The sequence below is a fragment of the Barbus barbus genome (assembly GCF_936440315.1).
Source record: "Barbus barbus genome assembly, chromosome: 21".
Classification (NCBI taxonomy): domain Eukaryota; kingdom Metazoa; phylum Chordata; class Actinopteri; order Cypriniformes; family Cyprinidae; genus Barbus; species Barbus barbus.
Window position 1 is genome coordinate 10,678,597 of NC_136749.1, and position 21,993 is coordinate 10,700,589.

The following is a 21,993-nucleotide window of genomic DNA, read 5'->3' on the forward strand; positions in this document are numbered from 1 at the left end:
CTCTCTCTCTCTATTTGTCTGTCACACACACACACACACACGTACGCATATTAAAAGACCTTCCCTGAACAAAAACAGATTCATTAAATTTGACACACAAAAAGAAACATCCATTTTCAGTCACAGGCACACTTAACAGACAACTATTCGTTAGCTTTCATGTTTATTTAGGTCCCAGAGGAAATCTGCGTCTTACCTGCCAACCGCTTGAACAAATTGCTTATTATACTTCAACGTCATCGCGCATCAGTCATAGTTAATTATTTATTTCACTGTTCACCTCCACGAACCTCATAAAAGACTGTGTAGGAAGGCTAGAGAACAGTGATATGTGAATGGCAGATGGACGTGTGAAGTGTGTGAAGCAGTACGGTGAGCTGAGCGTTACTGTAGACGACTCCACAACACTTTGGCTGTGGCTGTGCCGACATGACAACTTTTGATTTTTCCGACGTGGAGGCATTTTTGGATTGCCATCCGGAGCTTTTTGAGGAATATCTCGCCAGGAAGGGAAAATGTGACACCATGAGCAGGTGGCTCAAAGAGCATCCGCCGTCCAAAACCTCTCCGGCGGAGGAGAAACGCGGGGTCGCGAGGGATCCCTTCTGGCCCACGAACCCCGATGGACTGAAGCGCAGATCGTCCCACATGGAGCTCCGCAGGAACTTCGCCCGCTCCAAAGCGATGACGGCGCACCGGACCTACGACGAGCACGTCAGTCTTACGGCGCACGAGTCCCAGTCGAGTATGCGACGGCGCGCGCTGCTGCGGAAAGCCAGTTCGTTACCGCCGACCACGGCGCACATCTTGAGCGCGCTGCTCGAGTCCCGGGTGAACGTGCCTCAGTATGCCTCCAGCGCCATTGACTACAAATACAGACTCAAAGAGTCCAACGAGAGGGAGTTCTTCCTCGAGCTGGTTAAGGACATTTCTAACGAGCTTGACATGACGAACCTCAGCTACAAGATTCTTATCAATGTGTGCATCATGGTAAACGCAGACAGGTGTTCGCTTTTCCTAGTGGAGGGACCGTCTCATAAGAGGACACTGGTGTCCAAGTTTTTTGATGTGCACTCGGGTACGACGGTGCGACCCTCTTCAAGCACTCTGGACTCAAGCGAGGTGCAGGTTCCGTGGGGTAAAGGCATCATAGGTTATGTAGCAGAACACGGTGAAACCGTCAACATCCCGAACGCATACGAGGTAGAACGGCAACTAATTATAATACTGACAATTACACAGTCATTGGTTGCGAATTACTATAAGAGGTTTGATGTTTTCACCCAAAGGACGTCGAAGCAAAAGGTTAAGAGTTTTTTTTTTAAAGGATGCCCTTTTCACAGGGGATGTTGAACTTTATTGAATTATACAAATTAAATCACAAGTTAGTGGTGCGTATTTTTACCTGTTGCCAAATAGACACGAAATAACTTCGCTTTCGCCAGAGGTAACCATACCAACATTTGTGTGGTCAGTTTCGATCGGTACGCAAAAAAAACCTGGACTGTCATTTTGTACGACTATTATGAATTTACACCAGAAATCACCAAAACCTATAAGTGTATTTTTATTTTTAATTTGCATAACTAACGTTTGGCTAACTCTAGTTATAATTTACATCGAGCAAGACAAATACTGACAGCCTGCGCCAGCTAGGGACTTATATGCAGTGTACATAAAAAAAATAATAAAAAAAATAGTTTTTGAGGAGCCCGGGGCTAGTTGTCACAATTTACACTCCAGTGAATATTTCTCAGGTAGGCTATAGGTTTATCTGAGCAAATAATGAAATAACGTAGGCATATACAGTATATTGGCTACCAAATAAAAATAAGAAAAGAAAAAAAAAACATCAACTATTTAACATTTTCCCCGTTATTACACACGAGATACGAAACAATTCAATCAACTTTGAACTGCCAGTATGGGATCATGTCACACTATATTGATGAAGTTGTCACAATGGAACCTGCCATTAAACAGTCTATTATAGACTTTTAGCTACATTTAAAGAGTAAAATAATTATGAAACAAAACTATTCATGAAACAGCAATATTTTAAGAGTTGACATAAATCTAAAATCACTGTTTTGGCTAACACATAATATTTAAAAGACACATAACAGCTTGCCCCAAGTTCTACCTTCTACCTTCGTTATATTCAGCTTGCTCTCTTGTTTACCCAGCAGCTAAAGCAAAAATGTTAAACTTTACATTTATGCATTTAGCAGACGCTTTAGCGACTTACATTGCATTCAAGTTACAGTTTTTACATTTTATCAGCTCTTGCTTTCCCTGGGAATCGAACCCACGACCTTGGCATTGCTAGCGCCATGCTCTACTATTTGAGCTACAGGAAAGCCTATTTTACAGTTCAAGAACTTTCCCCATGTGAAGATATCTCGATTACAGTGTTGGCTGTTTCCTGTAGCTTTCCTGTAGCTCAAATAGTAGAGCATGGCGCTAGCAACACCAAGGTCATGGGTTCGATTCCCAGGGAAAGCAAGAGCTGATGAAATGTAAAATCTGTAACTTGAATGCAATGTAAGTCGCTTAAAGCGTCTGCTAAATGCATAAATGTAAATGTTTCCCCATCTTCAAATATACACTACTAGTCGTGCGTACACATCATTATATCATGGCCACAGGCAAGCCTTCCTTAGCACACTGTGGTCAGAGGAGATCCATTGATGCAGTGCAATGAATTTGCCACTATCCTTTCACTGAGTTGGAATTTTATGCTTTTGGTGGCAATGAATGCAGTTTGTCCCCAACTAACCACACCCCACCCCCTTGTGAAGTTGGAAGAATTAGCATTTTTTGGTTACACTTTTTAAGGTGTCCTTGATACAGTGTAATGAGTACTATTAAATAACAACATGCACTTAATATAGGCATGAAAGTAGATTTGGTTTAGGGTTAGTGGCATGTATTTATGCAAAATTTACTGTTATTACAATAAATACAGGTAACGTGTAACAAGGACACTGTAAAACAAAGAGTTACATGCTTTTTTTCCCAAATCATCTTGAGTTATTTTTGAATGAGGTAAAGTACATAAGTGGATTTGCGATCGATACGCAAAAAAAAAAAAGAAAAAAAAAAAGAAAAATGTTAAATTTTTCAAAAGTATAATAAGATAAATCAAAACAACCCAATTATCAACAGATTTTCTTTTGCAATTATTATCTACTGTATTAAATTATCTAATTATTATCTCTAACAATTATTTTCTATAACAATACACACTGAAAAAAAAGATTCATTTAATTTACTAAATTTTTAAAGGTAAGAGGTTGCAAACAAATTATTTTAGCTACATTTAAATAAATTTAGTTAAAAGTTAGTCAACTAAATTTGTTTATTTATATGTAGCTAAAATAAATTGATTGCAACCACTTAACTTATTTTTTTTTAGTAAATTCAATGAATATTTTTTTTTTCAGTGCAATAACTTATCATAATGAATACATGTTTATTTTTGCATCCAGCCACATTGTTGTGCCTCCTTTGTACTGTTTAGGACCATCGGTTCAGTGATGAAATCGACAAGCTGACGGGCTATAAGACTCAGTCCATTCTGTGCATGGCCATCCGCAACAGTGACGGTGAAGTCATCGGTGTAGTGCAGGCCATCAACAAGAACCCCAGCGGAACTCCATTCACTGAAGACGATGAGAAGGTACATAAGCTTTGTTCTCCTTTTCTCTTGGCTTCATGCTGATATTATATTCTAAAGCATCTGCTCCAGCTAGTGGATTTATAGCCTGTTACATTCTCCAGATACCTATTACTATATTGCCCAAACTTTAACTGGTAATGAAACTCTAGAGTGTGAATATAATTGCTGTGCTAAATCAAAAGAGATCGATGAATTAGCACCTTGGTGAATATCCTTCTATGCTGGAGTACAAGTAGTTCTAGATATAGAAAATGAGTTATTCATATTTGAAGATTTATTCTTTATTCATAAGCTTAGAGACAGGAGCATAACCAGCTGAAGCCCTGCATACTGCCCTGAAGTTACTGCATATATCAAATCTAACTGATATTGGGAAAATTTCAACTGGAAGAGAGAATCCCTATGCCCTACTCACTCTAAAGGGCAGAACCCTGAAGTGGCGACTTTGGAGGGAGCATGAAGCTATTTGAAGTGCACTTGGTGAGGGGAGCATTGAAAAACAATGTCATTTAGACATTATCTTCACCTAAAATGTTATTGTAAAAAAAAGTAACCAGCAACTTTTACTTTAATGATCTACATGATCGTACCCTTAAATTTAGTTTTGTTGGTGTAACCTACTTTGTTTAGGTTGATTCAGTAATGTTAAATTTTTTTTATTTTTTTAAATAAAATCAATTAATTTAGATGTTTCCACATGAAACACATTTTTTAGGTTACTATTTTTTTTCCGGGGCAATGTAATGCATCAACTCATTGTTCTTACCCTGAAAAAAATGGTAACCTAAAAAGAGAAATATGGAAATTAATTGGTTTGGAATATTACTTAATATTGATGAATCAACTTAAATACAGTAATTTATACTAACAAAACTACATTTTATGGGTGAAATCAGGTAGAAATAGCCCTTTAAGGTAACAATTGTAGGTTATCGTAGTGTACACCAGACATTTTGTATTATTGCTGTTAATATAATCGATGCAAATTAATATACATTTTATAATGACTTTTTAAAACATTTCATATATTTTGTTTCCTCTTTAATTTATAAAAATATAAAATGCCCTGCAGGTAGTCACATATCTACTATTAAACACATTTCTTAAACATATTTAAACTTCATATGAAATGCATGACGAAAATATGTGTAATGTATTGCAACAAAATAAAACAACTAGAATTCTGTTTATGTTAACTCGAATTCTTAAATGATCTAGCTTTCAAATTAATTGCAAGGACTCGCCATTCTGGGTCACATGACCATAAATGATAAAATTTCTTGAAGTGAACATTGTGTATACCCTTCGTGAAAGGGTCCTACATGAAGGGATTCAGTTGTTCACTTTCTTTTGGAATGCCCCTAAACATGTCCCATGACTGTCAAGGGTGCAAAACCACCATTTGGAATTCACCTGCTCAAAATTGTTCTTAGAACAGAGGTCATCTTTGTCATTGGCTAAATCAGCACATGTGAATGCCATACTTCAGATTCAGCGCTTACATTTCAGAGCAGCAGATCCAGTACTGCAGTCTCTGGGCACAAGTCAGTCTGTACCCGCACATCTCAGCCCTTCAACTTTCATCGCTGCTTCAAAACAGCTCTCTATAGATAGAAATTAATAGCACAGAATTTCTCTTTAGAATTATTTATGCCAAGCAGCACTGAAAGCAGATACACAGGCTGTGCTGTTATAAATGCCCTAGAAATAAACTAATGAACTGATGTGATGCCTCCAGTTTTTCTGCTGTGTTTTTTTTTTTTGTCCTCTCAATTTCTCACCGTCATGCATCAATCAGACGAAAGCTTTGAAAGCATTACACTTCTCTCTACAGGTGCTTCAAATGTATCTACCATTCTGTGGAATATCGATCTCCAACGCCAAACTCTTCTCCGAATCCCGCAAGGAGTATGAGAGGAGCAGGGTGAGTCAAGACCTGCAGAAATGTTGCTGAATAAAACTCAGTTTTTCAGACTGATTCAAAATCCGCCTCTAGACTTCTAGCCGTCTCAGACAGTGTGTTGCTTGATTTTGTAAGCTTGTTTACAATCCTCTTGTCTCAAGGTTTAAAATATTGAATAATCTGCTTGAAGGCCTGTGTTATCTGAATACATTTCGAGCTGTTACTGTTGTTCCTCAAGGCCCTGCTGGAGGTGGTGAATGATCTGTTTGAGGAGCAGACGGACCTGGAGAAGATCGTGAGAAAGATCATGCAGCGTGCACTGACATTGCTGCAGTGTGAGCGCTGCTCAGTGCTTCTGCTAGAAGACATCCACTCTCCTGTGAGAATGCTTTTTAGTCCCCCTTTTCTCTTTTCTGGCCCGATTTTGGTCCATCCTTATTTTTTGTTTTATTATCTTACTCCATCCTTTCCACCTTCCACCATTCTTATGTAATTCAGCTGGGCATTCTCTCATTGGCTTTTACATTAGTCTTTATTTAAACACAGTAATAGGTTAGCATTTTAACATTTCCGGTTCCATTGTCCTGCAGTTAGTAGGTTTTTTATAATTAATTTTTGGTTTGGTTAGCAAAGGTCTAAAGGGATATTTTACCCAAAAATGAAAATTCTGTCATTAATTACTCACACTGAAAGGAAAGCGAAGTGGTGTGTGGCCAAGTGTGGTGACCCATACTTGGAATTTGTGCTCTGCATTTAACCCATCCAAGTGTACACACAGTAGTGAACATTGTTGCCCCGCATAATATTGTCAACACTGATGTCGTTCCAAACCTGTTTACAAGCAGTAAACACATGATGAAAATACAAAATGCACACACATGCGTCGTGGTATTCTTGTGAACACACATTGTTGAATAAAGTCTTTATTTTTGTTTTCTTTGCGCACAAAAAAGTGTTCTCGTAGCTTCGGTTGAACCACTGATGTTACATGGACTATTTTAAATATATCCTTACTAATTTTCTGGGCCTTGATCGTGGTAGTTGCGTTGCAGTCTATGCATGGTCAGGTTGGATTTTATCAAAAATATCTTAATTTGTGTTCCGAAGATGAGCGAAGGTCTTACAGGTTTGGAATGACATGAAGTGAGTGAGTGATTAATGGCAGAATATTCATTTTTGGGCAAACTATCCCTTTAAGATATTTTGATGATTTAATGTATGACATAAAATACATCAGTTATACCACTTTGTGATTTTTTAAAAAGGTGGTTTCTAACAAGTATCTAAATGAGAATAAAGAGGTTGTTGAGGACATTAAACATCATTACACCGAAGAGGAAAACCCATCTTCTCACTAGTGCACTTTTACAGGCTCATTGTATTTATAATCATGCTCCTGCAAACTATTCTAACTCAAATGTATTTTAAATATAAAGACTGAAAGAGTTGTTAAGCTTAGTGATTGTGATTTTAAAGTCATGTGACTGTAATTTGTTTGTAGCCTACGTTTAGCTTTTAACTTCTGGTGATTTTATTTAGGCTTCAAAATTCATAACAGTTGTCTTAATTTTTTTTTATTTAATCATGATGTATTAAACCCAAGAATTTTAAACTTTTGTTGGTCATATAGCTTATTCCTCAAAAACTCAAAAGCCAATGGAAGAATCCTATTGAACTTTTTGTCAAGGGAATCTGGGTGATTGGGTTGGCCTACAAAATCACTGTAGTGCTCTATATAGCTAGACTTTATAAAAAACAGTCTGTTTCTTTGCAGGTGACTTGTATTTTGTGCATAGTTGTCACTGACTCTGTATACCATTCATCCAGTAGAGGGCACCGTGAACACCTTGAAATGACCCTTGCATTGCTTTACAGCAAGTGTTTTCCAGCAAACACTGAATATTTTCTTCAGAAAATATCAAAACCTAGTTGTGCTCCCACTGTGTTCATAGGTAGTAAAGTTCTCCCAGACGTTTGAGCTCATGTCTCCACTGTGCAGCGTTGATCATGACATCAGGTGAGAATACAGGACTATTAATATGACAAACGGCTAAATTGTATTTTTTAACATATGTAATGTAAGCTGGATGTCAGCTAATGTATACCATGCTCAGTATGTGTGTTTGTGTGTATGTGTGTGCATTTGACAAAGTCAGCATGGAGAAGGTGTCTTGCTCGGACTGGCTGATCAATAACAGCATTGCTGAGTTGGTAGCATCAACTGGGCTGCCTGTTAACATCAGTGACGTCTGTCAGGATCCCCGCTTTGATGCTGAGGTGAGCAGAACACACCCTCACAGACCACTTTCATGTTCATTTTGATCACTTGGCCCACACCAAAGTATGATTCCAAGCCCACGTCTCTCTCATGGAGTCTAAACTAGCATACTAGCAGCAGTCATCTAGTATGCCCTTGTGAAAAAGAAGTACACTTAAGCATACTTAAAAAAAATAAAAAAATTATAAAAAAACTTAAAATTATATACTTAAGTGTAGACTGACTGTAAGGTTTTGCATTAACCAATATGACTAAAGTACATATTGATATGTAATTTCATAATTACTTTAAATAACTTTAATTGTCTAATTGATTAGTGTACTGCCAAATGTACTGGCAAGCATTTATGGTAAAGTAAAACGTAAATGTATGTCTATTGAAACTTTTTAAATATATCAAGTAGTTTACATGTGCATAAGTATATTAGTCAGTGCATCAAAATAAATGTACTTCTTTAAAGAATGACAAAAGATTATTAAAACAATGTTGTGAAAAGTATTTTAAAGTGCACTTTTGTGTGATAAGTAACCAGTTATAAAAATGTACTTTCTTTAAGAACACTTCAGTGGCATTTTTATTTAAATCAAAATAATTTTATCTGCAAGTACAGTTTTTAAAAAATAGGGCTAAAAAAGAGAGAAAAAATAGAGAAAAAAAATTAAAGCACACTAAAAGTACACGTTCAATACAATTAAGTGCACTTCTTTTTTCACAAGAGTTTAAGCACCTTTAAGCATGTATATGAACCCAAGTGTACTCAAACACACACACACACGCACGCACACATTGTGTTTCCTACTCAGGCGGACCAGGCTTCTGGTTTTCATATCAGATCGGTTTTATGTGTCCCCATCTGGAATCGGACACATCAGATTATTGGTGAGTTTCCCCACACAAGTGCTGAACTGCTTATATACAAACCCACAAGAACAACAACTATAATGTCTTACTTTCATTAGGCGTTGCTCAGATTCTGAATCGCTTGGACAGGAAGACATTTAATGATGCAGATCAAAGGTTATTTGAGGTGTGACTTTATTCAAATATTTGATGTTGGAATAAAATGGCCAGTCAATATTTTAAAAGTGAATTAGAGCCTTACATACTTACTTACATTACTGATGCTGTCATAAATCATACGCATGAATAATTTTAATTTCCATTGTTCCTCACAGGCATTTGTTATTTTCTGTGGTCTGGGCATTAACAACACAATGATGTATAACCAGGTTAAAAAGACTTGGGCCAAGCAGTCTGTGGCTTTAGATGTGAGTAATATCTCTTATTGGTATTTCTTTTTATGTTTTAAACTGGTCATTAACATAACAGCTACATTTTTTGCCTGCATATAAATCTGTCAGAGCAGTAGAGAGAATTTATTGTGCATGCGTGGTATGGTTACGTAGTGTGCATAGTGTATTGTTGTTTCTGTCTTTTCCAGATGCTGTCTTATCATGCTACATGCTCCAAGGCAGAGGTTGATCGACTGAAGGTAAGAATAAAGCATGGAATTTAAGTCCATACAAACTATATTCCTCAGCACTGAAAATATACTAATGTTTTAAATTCATTATGTATATGTGAAGTTTTAGATGTTGAAATATTATTGACCACTGGTCTATTTACTATACCATTCAAAAATTATGTGTCAGTACAGTTTTTTAGTTTTATTCAGAAATTATGCAAAATTATGAAAAGTGACAGTAAACACATTTTTTAAAAATGTTACCAAAAATCTATTTCAAATAAATGCTGTTCTTTTGAACTTTCTGTAAAACAAAGAATCTTTAAACAATGTATCACAGATTCCATAAAAATATTAAACTGTTTTCAACATTGATTATAATCAAAAATGTTTCTTCAGCACAAAATCTGCATATTACAATGATTTCTGAAGGATCGTGTGACACTGAAGACTCGAGTAATGATGCTAAAAAAATCAGCTTTGCCATCACGGAAATAAATTATATTTAAAATTATATATTAAATTAGATAAGTTTTTTTAGTTGTAATAATATTTCACAATATTAATGCAATAAATGCAACTTTGGTGAGCATAAGACACTTATTTTACGACCAAAAATATTAAATTTATTGATTACTTAATTTGTTTACAGATATATGTAAATTTAAAAATTATTTTTGTCACATGCTGTTCAGAGTATTATATGTCCTGTTGTATAGAAATAAAGCTTATAGTTTAAATAAACTATAACTATGGCAAAAAGTAAATCTCTCTTTAATTACCTATTTTATAATTTATAATTTCATAAATTATTCAGTCAGTATCTGATTCGTTGTAAATATTACAAATGCTTTGGCAATACGCTGTAATGCCTGTCATGCAATAAAGCACATTTGAATTTAATATCAACAGCATTGCAACTTACTGTATATGACCAGTGCATTATTATATTTACAGCGTGATACAACAAAATGTGATACAGCACATCCATAAAAGGCTGGTATACGATTCCCATATCAGTAGCATTTAGAAACCTTTTCTCCAAAGAAACGTGATGAAAACTTCAAATTAAACTCGTACATTAGAGAGATAGAAGTGTAAAAAACATCTCAGCCCCCAACGTTTCCTAGAAATTTATAGATGGGGGGTCCCGGACTTGAGAGAGTTGATGTATTAATAATTGAAATGGCAGAGTAATATACTCTTTCTATTTGAGCCCTCAGCGGATCAGGCTCTGCTCTGGTGTTTAATTGCCTTGCTACTGGACTTGCTGAGATTGTCCCCTCTCCTCTCTCAGGCTGCTAAGATTCCCCTAAGCAGTGAGCTCGGGATCGATGAGTTCCACTTTAATGACTTTTCTCTGGACATCGACGCCATGATCACTGCCTCCCTGCGGATGTTTTTGGAGCTCGGTGTCGTGCAGAAATTCAAAATTGATTATGAGGTGAGGCAATCACCATCAGAGCTGGGGCCAAACGCCAACCCTATACTGACTGGAAGAGTGAAATGTTGCTTACATATGTATGCTGTGTGAAGCAGGGAGCGCTGGGTTATGGATTGGGGAGAGACTGTGCTGCAGGCTGGTTTTGGGAACACGGGGAGGGTCTGGAGCTGCGGTGTGAATACTACAGCGTGGCTTTCTTTTCCTGCTCAGGTGCTGTGCCGCTGGCTGCTTACCGTGAGGAAGAACTACCGCACCGTAGCCTATCACAACTGGAGGCATGCCTTCAACGTCTCGCAGTGCATGTTTATTATGATCACCGTAAGTCACAGATGATGATCGAAGTGGCCTGAAATATGTGATTTGATAGTTCACTCATGAATGAAAAGTCATCATTTATTCACCCTTAGTGATTTAGTCGAAACCTTAACACAAAATTGTAGAATGTTTAATTAAGCTGCTCTTTTCTGTACAATGAAAATGAATGGTCAAACATTCAATATTACATTTAAAGTTTATGTATTTTAAATGTACTGAATTGCAACTTAATTATTACAAATGCATAATAATTACTAATATATTTAAATTAGTGCTGTCAAACGATTAATCGCGATTAATCGCATCCAAAATAAAAGTTTTTGTTTACATAATATATGTGTGTGTACTGTGTATATTTATTATGTATATATAAAGACACACACATACAGCATATATTTTGAAAATATTTACATGTATATATTTATATTCATATACAAAAATATTTAATATATGAACGTAACATATTGCAATTAATTGTGATTAATCGTTTGACAGCACTAATTTAAATATATTTAATTGCATGACATGCAAGTTTCAATAGAAATTACAATGAAGCATATTTTAGTTTATCACAAATCATTGTCAGTACATTCAGCAGCATACTATAAAATTTTAAAACAGAAGACCATAGAAATCATTATGAAATTGCATATTAAGATGTACTTAAGTCCTAGTTAAGTGCCTACAAAAAACTCTACATTTAAGATGATTACATTTTGAAAATACATACATTTAAACAGTAATACATTTTTATATAATTGCAATTAACATGCAAGTGTCCAGAAATGTTACATTTAGTTCACTTTTGAAGTATATTATTTCAATAATATGTACTCCTTTTAAAAGTATGCTAAAGTGTACTTTATTTTCATAAGGGAAGGCTATATATTCAGTGAAAAATGGCTTTAATTCTGTTCGTTATTGTTTGAATTTTATATTGCGCATAAGTCATATAGATTACTTCTGTGATGGTTTTAAGGTGCTTTTTGCCTTTTTAGAGCATCACATCCCCTGTCTCAATCCACATTCATTGTATGGCAGAGAAAACACCTTTGAAAAAGACAGTCATAAGAGTTTGGAGCAACATGAGTGTCAGTAAATGCCTTTCATTTTTGGGTGAACTATCCCTCTAATGATATTCTCAGGTAGAAGCTGTAAATGCACATAGTTTAAATCAATAATGATCTTTCAAGCCATAATTTAATCACTGTATTGGAGGATTTGCAGTAGTAGGTTTTTCTGTTGTGGTCCAGACTGCTGGGTTCCAGGAGGTGCTGACAGACACCGAGACACTTGCGCTTATGGTTGGGTGTTTCTGCCATGACCTGGACCATCGTGGCACAAACAACGCCTTTCAGGCAAAGTGAGTCAAAAGTCTGTCAATGTAAATTACATGATCAGTGGCTCCAGATATTACATTGCACATCAAATAATGACCCGACAGTACAACACGTTAAGTTGATTAACAACAAAAGTTAAGTTGTTCATGGATAAGGCATATCATGTAACCTGTCAATGTTGGCATCTGTCTAATATGACTAACTTCTACTGACTGACCAATTTGTGCCAATTCTCTGGAGTGTCTGATTGGCTGCACAGCCTTAAACGACAACATGGGAGGGCTTTTCTCCTCCCTTTTTAAGGTTAAAGTCTTTTTTATTTTGCTATCCTAATTCTGCATGTTTACATGGCCACTTGCATTTTTTTATTTGCATTTAGTTTTGTTTTTCCCCAGTTAAAATGTCTAAATATGTTTAAAACAAGAAATATTTACCACCATTTTAAAGTTTTGGGGTTGGTAAGATTTTTTAAAAAACTGTTTTCTATTTTTATGTATATTTTAAAATGTAATTTATTCCTGTGATGCAAAGCTGAATTTTCTGCAGCCATTACTCCAGTCTTCAGTGACTGGAAATTATTTGAATATGCTGGTTTGGTGCTTATCGATGTTAAAAAACAGTTGTGCTGCTTAATATTTTGTGGAAATCCAATGCAATCTCATGACCAATACGGATTTTACCAGGTTGCTAATTCTTATGAATTCGTACGAACTCACTCATACGATTTTTTATGATTTGTCTAGACAGCAGTGACAGGTACACTCTAAAAAGAAATGGTGCTATATAGCACTAAAAGTGGTCCTTTGGCTCGTAATCATAGGGGAACCACATTTGGTGTTGTATAGCACTAAATCTAGGTGCTTCAGCGGTTCTTCAGCGGTTCTTCGGCATGACTGAGGGGCTATATAGCACTGCTACCATACAGAACCTATTAAGCTCCTGTATGGCTCTTCAGCGGCTCTTCAGTGGCTCTTTGGGGTAATTAAGGTGCTATATAGCACCACTGCCGTACAAAGAACCTGTTAAGCCTCTTTAAAGGTTCTTTACCATCCAAAGAACATCTGTTGGTGCTGTTTAGCACCATTTTTGTTGAAGAAATACAATACAATATGGCACCTCTTATGGTTCTACATAGTACCATTTGACAAAGGTGCTGTATAGCATTTTTAAAGATATGGAGCTATATAGCACCAAAAGTGGTTCCCCTATGATTACGAGCCACGAACCACTTTTAGTGCTATATAGCACCATTTTTTTAGAGTGTAGGTTTAGGGGTGTGGTTAGGGGTAGGTCATTTGTTTGAATTCATACGAATTGGGGAACTCGTAAAATACGTACGATCTAGCAAAAATCTTACAAATTTGTATGAGTAAGGTCATACGAATTCATACGAATTAGCCACCTCGTAATATGTACGAATTGCCATGAGATCGGGTTGGGAAATCGCAATTATTTTAAAGTCTTTACCGACACTTTTGATCAATTTAATGCTTCTTTGATGAATAAAAGCATTAATTTAGTTTAAAAAACACATACCCCAAACCTTTAAACAGAAGTATAAGATACTACAGCTTTGTTTCCAGAGAATTTATCAGATGACTTCAGATGATGCTTACCCTGTAACAACATATAAAACTGCCAAATTTTGCTTAATAATTGTAATTTGTAACTAACTGCATGATTCATACTGTACATTCCTGCCATAGTCACCACTAATAACGTACTCCTAAATATAATGTAGAAACTTACATTTTTCTGCTTTGCAATTATTTGTATCGTAAAAAGCACTATACAAATAAACTTGAATTGAATTGTATTTATCTTGAATTAATTTTTACTCAATTTACCAATGGATTATGAAAAAAACTTAATTCAAGATATATTTTCTAAAAGTAATTTTTAAAAAATATTTTATATTTCATATATTTTGCCTCTTAAGTAAATATATTTTGTATTTTTACTGGAAAACAAGACAATGCTAATGAAGTGATTTTTTTTTTCTTTTTTGTAGTGCAGTCTATTTACAGTAGCTTGACCTGTGTGTTTGTACAGCAACATAATGTGCTTTTTGTTCTGAATCTGATCTCTGTTGTCCTCCCAAAGGTCTGGGTCAGCACTAGCGCTGCTGTATGGAACATCTGCCACACTTGAGCATCATCATTTCAACCACGCCGTCATGATCCTGCAGAGTGAGGTGAGCATGTCTGTCAGGTCAGGTCTCAGTACTGAGCAGTACAGAACTCTTATGTACTCTTATTTGAAATTAATTGTAGATTTATTCATTATACAGTCAATGGTATATCCGCTACTTAGTTGAAGCAAATGAAACAAATATTCAGTAAAGCAAATAAAACAAATAATTAGTAATTATAAAATGAATGCTGAAATTGTTATTCACACTTTTGGACTCCACTGTGTGTGTGAAAACAATGATCTGCAGAACACAATGAATTTTGTCAAGCAATGGACTAATAACCAGTCTGTCTCTCTCTCTCACACACTTCTCTTCTCACTTCTCAGAAATGACCCATTTTACCTTCGTCCACATTTGCATTTCTCAGTGGATGGAATGAATGCAAATAGATGTCAGCTTTTGATTAAGTGGCTGATTTAGCTGTGAGCTGTTTAATCATGACCAGGCTCTGTATCGATTTCCTGTAGACGTCCATTGAGCTTTTTTAACCAACACCAATTAACTGTGCTAAGGAGATTCCCCTCTTGGGTCAGCTGCACTGAAGCAAGGAGAGAAAGAAATTGCTTTCTATCCCAGAGACTGAACATGCATAGAGATCTTTGGAGACACACTCTTTATGAATGATACTCAGGGGTGTGAATAGATTGCTGGTTTCATGATTGGCTTTATTTCAGCAGAAAAGACAGGGCTTTATAGGAGTACTAGAACTTGGAATGAGAGATTGCTTTCCCCAAACTTCACTTACTGTAGACTTTGGGAGAGTAGGGTAAGCTGTGCCACATTTTACTTAAACTTACAGCGCCTACTGTATCATACTGTACTTGATACACTAATTTCTAAGGCCTTTTATGTGCTTTTGTCATCTGATTGACAGTTTTTTAGTAAGTAACAGGCCTTGAAATTGTAAAAAATCCAATTGTTCTGGAAATCATGCATTTTGCTGTGAATTTTTTACCAAATCCGTATAGAGTAAACATAAGAATAAATTTTATATTGCTAGTAATATTTCAAGGACTGAAGCTACATACTGTAGGTTTACTTGATTATCCATACATGAGCTTTGATCATAAAACTTAGCATTTTAATATAATCTTACTAAGACATATTATTGATCTTTATATAGCTATGGAGACTATATTTATACACATTTAATGCAAGTAGTCTGATATACTGATATGCAAGTACTGATATAAAGATCTCATTGATTTACATAACACGCTATCAGAATTGAATTGTACTTTTTGGACATAAGTATTAGCAGCTGCACCAAATTGCATATTTTTGCTCAGTTTGGGCCTCGGAAGAAAGCCTGATGTTTCAAATATGATGCTTGAAAAGAAAAAAAATGTTTGGATTATTTTGGAATATTTTTTATTATTCCATACAGTATGACAGGCTTCTGTCAGGGTTAAGCTATCCGATAAAGCTCAAATTAATAGATCTAATTATGTTTAAAAGTGTCTGTTATCAACTAAAATTAAATGAAAGCATAGGGCCACAGAAATATGACTTCTTCCCCACTGAGATTTTAAAAAGGTAAATTGACTCACGTTAGCATAAACTGTGCCATTGTAAATGATCAATGACAAATATGGACATAAAAGCAATGATTGTACAGGACAAACCAAATACCAAGCTGTTTCTCTCCTTAATAATCAAAAGGCTTCAAAATAATTCCATGTAATGAACAACATTATTGTTTTTTAAGAAACTGAACAAATTAATTCAATATGCAACCATCAAGGTTCCAGGGAAATATGAAATGTTACTCCCTCCTCACATTGTCATGCATTTGCACTAGATGAAGCGAGTGACCCAGTTTGCCAATTTCGCCCCAATCTTCCCTTACTATTGGGTGTAACATTTGTCATTGTCTCCTTTTTGTTTTACAGGGTCACAACATTTTTGCTAATCTGTCCTCCAAAGAGTACAGCAACATGATGCAGCTACTGAAACAGGCCATTCTGTCCACAGACCTCACCTTGTACTTCAAGTAAGTAATAGTATCAAACAGCATGTGTTTCAATATAGTCATAATAAGGGCTAGCGCCCCACAGCTTCAAACTGCTCTAAATATTCAACCAGTAATTCACGTTCAGGCCACAAAGAGGCGCCCTTTGAATAGAGGCAGAAGAGGCGATATTAAGCCCCTTTTGTGGCTTTTGTTCAGATCCTGAAAGCCTGGTGAAGATCTGAAAGATGCCTTAAGGAACATTAAATAAAATGAACTTGAACGCAGAACCTTAAATGGTAAAATTTGCAATTAAGTAAAATTAATTATTTGATTTTTTTCATTATCTTCATAATCCATTGGATATAAAAGAAGAAGAGCCAAGTTCTTTGAGTGTGTTTTGTCGGAACAGTTCAGTTGGAGTAATGAAGAACACAGACACATGTTCAGGTGAGTGTCTACAACTTTTAAAATTGATAACAGAAATGCCAGGATCTGCTGTTAAAATTCTATAAATATTTAAACATACCAGGTCTATGCTAATGACTGCGTGTGACTTGGGTGCCGTGACTCGACCATGGGAGATCTCAAAACAGGTTAGACAGACCCACATTGTTCTACTTATGTCTTGTTTTCCAGTATAAATATCTTATTTGAGAGGGAAAACTGTAAGATGATAAGATTTGTTTTGAGAGAATAAATATATATGAAGTGAAGTGACATACTGCCAAGTATGGTGACCCATACTCGGAATTCGTGCTCTGCATTTAACCCATCCAACGTGCACACACACAGCAGTGAACACACACACACCGTGAACACACACCCGGAGCAGTGGGCAGCCATTTATGCTGCGGCGTCCGGGGAGCAGTTGGGGGTTCGGTGCCTTGCTCAAGGGCACCTCAGTCGTGGTATTGAGGGTGGAGAGAGCGCTGGACATTAACTCCCCCACCTACAATTCCTGCTGGCCCGAGACTTGAACCCGCAACCTTTGGATTACAAGTCCGACTCTCTAACCATTAGGCCACGACTTCCCCTATATATATCATCATATATTAGTTATATTCATCATAATATATAAGTCAAATATATTTAGCATTTTTTTCTATGGAAAATATATACAAATTTGTCAGATTTATAAAGAAAAATTCTCAACAGGTTAAGAAAATGATTGTACTGTATATTCTCATAGTATGTTTGGGTCATATCATAGTGAACATTAAAATATAATGTCATATATCTATGTTTCTAATTCCAGGTGGCTGAATTGGTGACCAGTGAATTCTTTGAACAAGGTGACAGGGAAAGATCAGAGCTGAAGTTGACACCGGCTGTATGTATTCTCTTACCAACAGATATCTCTGTGTTTTATAATTAAATTTGCTGGTTTGTCAATCAACTGAATTAAATTTTTCTCTCCCCTATCCAGGCCATTTTTGATCGCAATCGTAAAGATGAGCTTCCTGTGCTTCAGTTAGAATGGATTGATGGAATTTGCAAGCCATTATATGAGGTAAAACAGTTCAGTAGATAAAGCAAATCAATTAACTCCAGCTAATTAACTTTTATACACTGATGATAATGTATTTTATAGGCTCTTGTAAAGTTGAATAGGAAGCTTCAGCCCATGGTAGATGGAATTGATGCCAACCGAAAGAAGTGGGAGGAGCTTTGTCTGTCCTATCAGCAAACACGGAGAGCCTCTGAATGCATCTCTAGTCTGGAGGCAGGAGAGACAGAATCGCCTCAGAGTTCAGACTCCACCCATGAGCCAGAATCAAGTCAGAGTGAGGTGACCAATCAGAGTGAAGACTCCACCCACTGTGTGAAGCCAAATCAAGCCACTGTAGTCAATTACAAATAAGAGGCATGATGTGAAGATTAAAGGACGGCCCCCTTTCTGAGTCAGGGGTTCCCAAACTACTTTTTCCTGAACCTCTTATACGCTGAGATTTTAAGTTAATATATTAATATTCTAACCACAGATTTACATATTTCACAATTACCTGATGTTGGTTAATGGTCAAATGATTTTATTTAACAAAACAAATCAAATATTTAATCTTTTTTCAATTAATGTTTTATTTTAAAATTATTTATATGCAGGGCTGCACAAATTGTCCAAAAAATATACTGAATTATTTTGTCATATTTGGCAATTTTAAGACTGATATCTGAATATGAAAATATATTATATTGCTGCTGATGAAACCATCTAAGACTTCTTTCAGGGTCTTTATGATTACTATTATTTTTATTATTATTAGTGTTAACACAAATTATAAAAATGAAGTCATAAATGATTGATAATTATAAAAATAATTTCATTTTACACTAACTTTTTAATTTGACAAGTCTTAATTAAATAGCAGCCTTGGATAATCACACTAAGATAAATCATGCAGCATCATTTATTTATTTATTTTAATTTTAGATTTGATTTAATTAATTATTAGCTTCATCAACTCACGAACCCCCAGGGTTTCTAAAACCCACATTTGAGAAACCCTGAACCGAGTAATGACAACTGACAGCTTTCCTATGTTTGTATATGAAAAAATGTGTTGCTAACCAAACTTTTTTATGTGGGCTGCTTTGAGATTGACAGTATTTCTATTGAAAGTACTTCAAGCATTTACAGCACAATTTCAAAACATTATAAAATGACTGGTTTTAAATAGAAAATATTTATTAAGAACCCATATTTTTGAGATTTTATCTCTGAAAAAAAAAAGGAATATGTGACAAAACTGTGAATGCGTGCAGGAAGTTCAGTTGTACAAAAATTGAATGTGAGAAATAGCAGTAAAGTGCTTCATATGTTGTTCAGTGAGTCTGTGCTGCTATATTGCAAGTACTTTCACAAAGCCTGGCATTACATAAAGATAAAACAGAGTTCCTGATAGGATTCCTATGCTTCAGATGTGGAAACTGAGCATGATTTGATGAATGTATAAATGAATATCACTGTGATCTTTTGCTGTTGTTTCTTTAGACTTGCATGGAAACACTGGAACACTGTTATAACTGCTGATTGTGCTCTAATTTTATATTGAACGTTATACATACGCATTGTTTAATGTTTATGTATGCATCTGTAGTCTCTTGTACCTGTCAATCAGGTCCTTGTAAAACAGTATAGGCTACATTAACACAACATTCACTGTAAAAAATACAGTAAATGTAGATTTATTGCACAAGATTGCATATCAACTGTTCAAGTGGCAAACAGAAGATTATCCAGAATGAATGTGAAGTCATCTGTCTTAAACCAGCTATTAGGGATTCGTCCTTGATAGCTGATTCCTAAGATGAACCAAAGTCAATTCTCACAATACTAAAAACCTGAATTTGTTGCATGCAAAATTGAAACCTGTTGTTGGCATGTGTGTTAGTGTTTACATTTGTTACGTTACAATTTAGTATGTGAACTTTGTGTTTTTGAAAGCATTACAAATGCCATGAAATGCATGCTGCAGAGCTTTGACAACAGCAGCTTTCTGCTTTAAATGGGAGTTAAACTCTCAGGTTGTGTTGCAGTCGTGCTACTAATGTTTTTTGTTTTTTTTTATGTGCACACAGTCAGATTATGCTCTTTCAGTTCAGTCTGTCTGCCTTATTCAAATGAAATTTAATTATTTTTGCATTTATTATGAATTGACATTAAAAAAAGAAAAGAATACCATCTATATTCATACACTAAAAAAGAAGGCCACAAATAGCTTTATATTTTATTAGCTAACATAAAATGCTCATATATCTATGGAAGCTTGTTTCCGACCACATGAAAGTATTTTAAGGTGTCTTTTTTTACACATTACAATGTATGTACTTACTATTATAATAACAATTAATTATGCATAATTACATGCAAGTAACCATAAGCCAAACCCTAGCATATAGTAATTACATGTAGTTAATTAATATTACTATAATTACACTGTAACAAGGACACCTTAAAATAAAATTTAACCAAATATTATTTTATAAAATATATATTTTTAAATAGTATTTTATAAAATAATAATAATAATAAATGGTAATTGCAACATTTTTTTTCACAATTTGGACTTTTTTTCCTCAATTCTGAGTATATTAGAAAATCACAAAAATCAAAATGGCAAGGTATAAACTCAAATATATTTTCTGAGAAAAAAAGGTCAGAATTGTGAGACATCAACTTGCAATTGTGAGGAAAAAAGTAGCAATTAACTTTTTTTTTTTTACTCTGTGACAAAAATAAAAATGTCAAGATATAATGGCAAGAATTATGAAATATAAACCTTTTTTTAATTCCATGGGGACAAAACAGGCTTCCATATATATCATACTTGGTGCCTCAATCTGTCTCTTTTTTAGAGAGCTTCTCATCCTGTATTTCAGCGGATCATATATCTATCAAATGCCACATGAATGACTATGATATACTGTGCAGTTTGTAAGGGGTACACGCACAGGGTCTTTTCTTGCCAGACTGATTGCTGGTCATATTCCTCAGGCTGTTTTGTAAATAAAGAACACTGTGATGCGAGCAAGTGTGGCGATTCGTGATTGGATGCATGCAGATGGTTTTGAACCACCCCTTAAATAATTAGACTTCTTATGTAAATGTCCCGCATGACAAATACTGTGCTCACATAATCATTCAGATACATACTATGTGCAAATAACTGATATTAGTTCATAACTCATTTCCCAGCCTAACCTTTCATGCATATGAGTTTTGCATAATAGATATGCTGCAATTTGTAACAAGCCAAGCACATAAACAGTGAGCGTAGCTTATGTATAACAGCATATGCATAAATATTTGGCCTGGGTGAAAGTGTGAGGACTGATGAAAGCGAGTGTTTGAAGTTGTAGCTGCAGAGAGAGAGAGAGAGAGGCTTTGTGCCGGACAAGCCGACTGATACAAAAGCAGCGTGGCCGGCTTCATCCAGCTCGGCTCTCTGTAATCTATTATTCAACAGGGACTCAGCTGCCTTCCTGAGGCTTTACAACCAAGAGAGAACAGGAATGAGGCAGAATGTCTTCGGTTCTGTGTGTTTCAGCTCATAATCTCTGCATATAATCTCTGTGCTTTACCAACATATTCACAAGCAGTTCTCTCATTTACCAACTAATATTCCCATATTGTATTATATATATATAAAAGAACCAAGGCTCAAGATTATATACATTTTTACAAAATTCAACTGCAGAAATGTGCTAATTAACATATAATTACACGCTTTAATAGTTTATACAGACATTGTTTGCAGCAATATTGCTATGAGCCAGATTTACAGATTTTTTACAGATTTATACACAGATTTACAGGTATGATTTTGGACTGTTTATTGGACACACACACACATATCTATATATATCTACATGAAATTTCAACGGTTTACACATAAAAGGCCTCTTGTTTCATTAATC

The 21,993-nt window shown here is 35.5% G+C and overlaps 1 protein-coding gene across 1 annotated transcript; it reads left to right on the forward strand.

Annotated features, from left to right (window-relative positions):
• Positions 1-76: 76 nt before the first annotated feature.
• LOC306887787 (dual 3',5'-cyclic-AMP and -GMP phosphodiesterase 11A-like) lies at positions 77-18,436 on the forward strand (the record flags this gene model as incomplete). Its single annotated transcript, XM_079445800.1, has 20 exons — positions 77-1,203; positions 3,524-3,682; positions 5,517-5,606; positions 5,824-5,964; positions 7,538-7,602; positions 7,742-7,862; positions 8,667-8,742; positions 8,823-8,890; positions 9,039-9,131; positions 9,305-9,355; positions 10,626-10,772; positions 10,983-11,090; positions 12,341-12,450; positions 14,531-14,621; positions 16,514-16,614; positions 16,945-17,022; positions 17,105-17,168; positions 17,831-17,905; positions 18,002-18,085; positions 18,167-18,436. The coding sequence occupies exons 1-20, from the start codon at positions 430-432 to the stop codon at positions 18,434-18,436; spliced, it is 2,766 nt and encodes a 921-aa protein (XP_079301926.1). The 5' UTR covers positions 77-429.
• Positions 18,437-21,993: the final 3,557 nt, after the last annotated feature.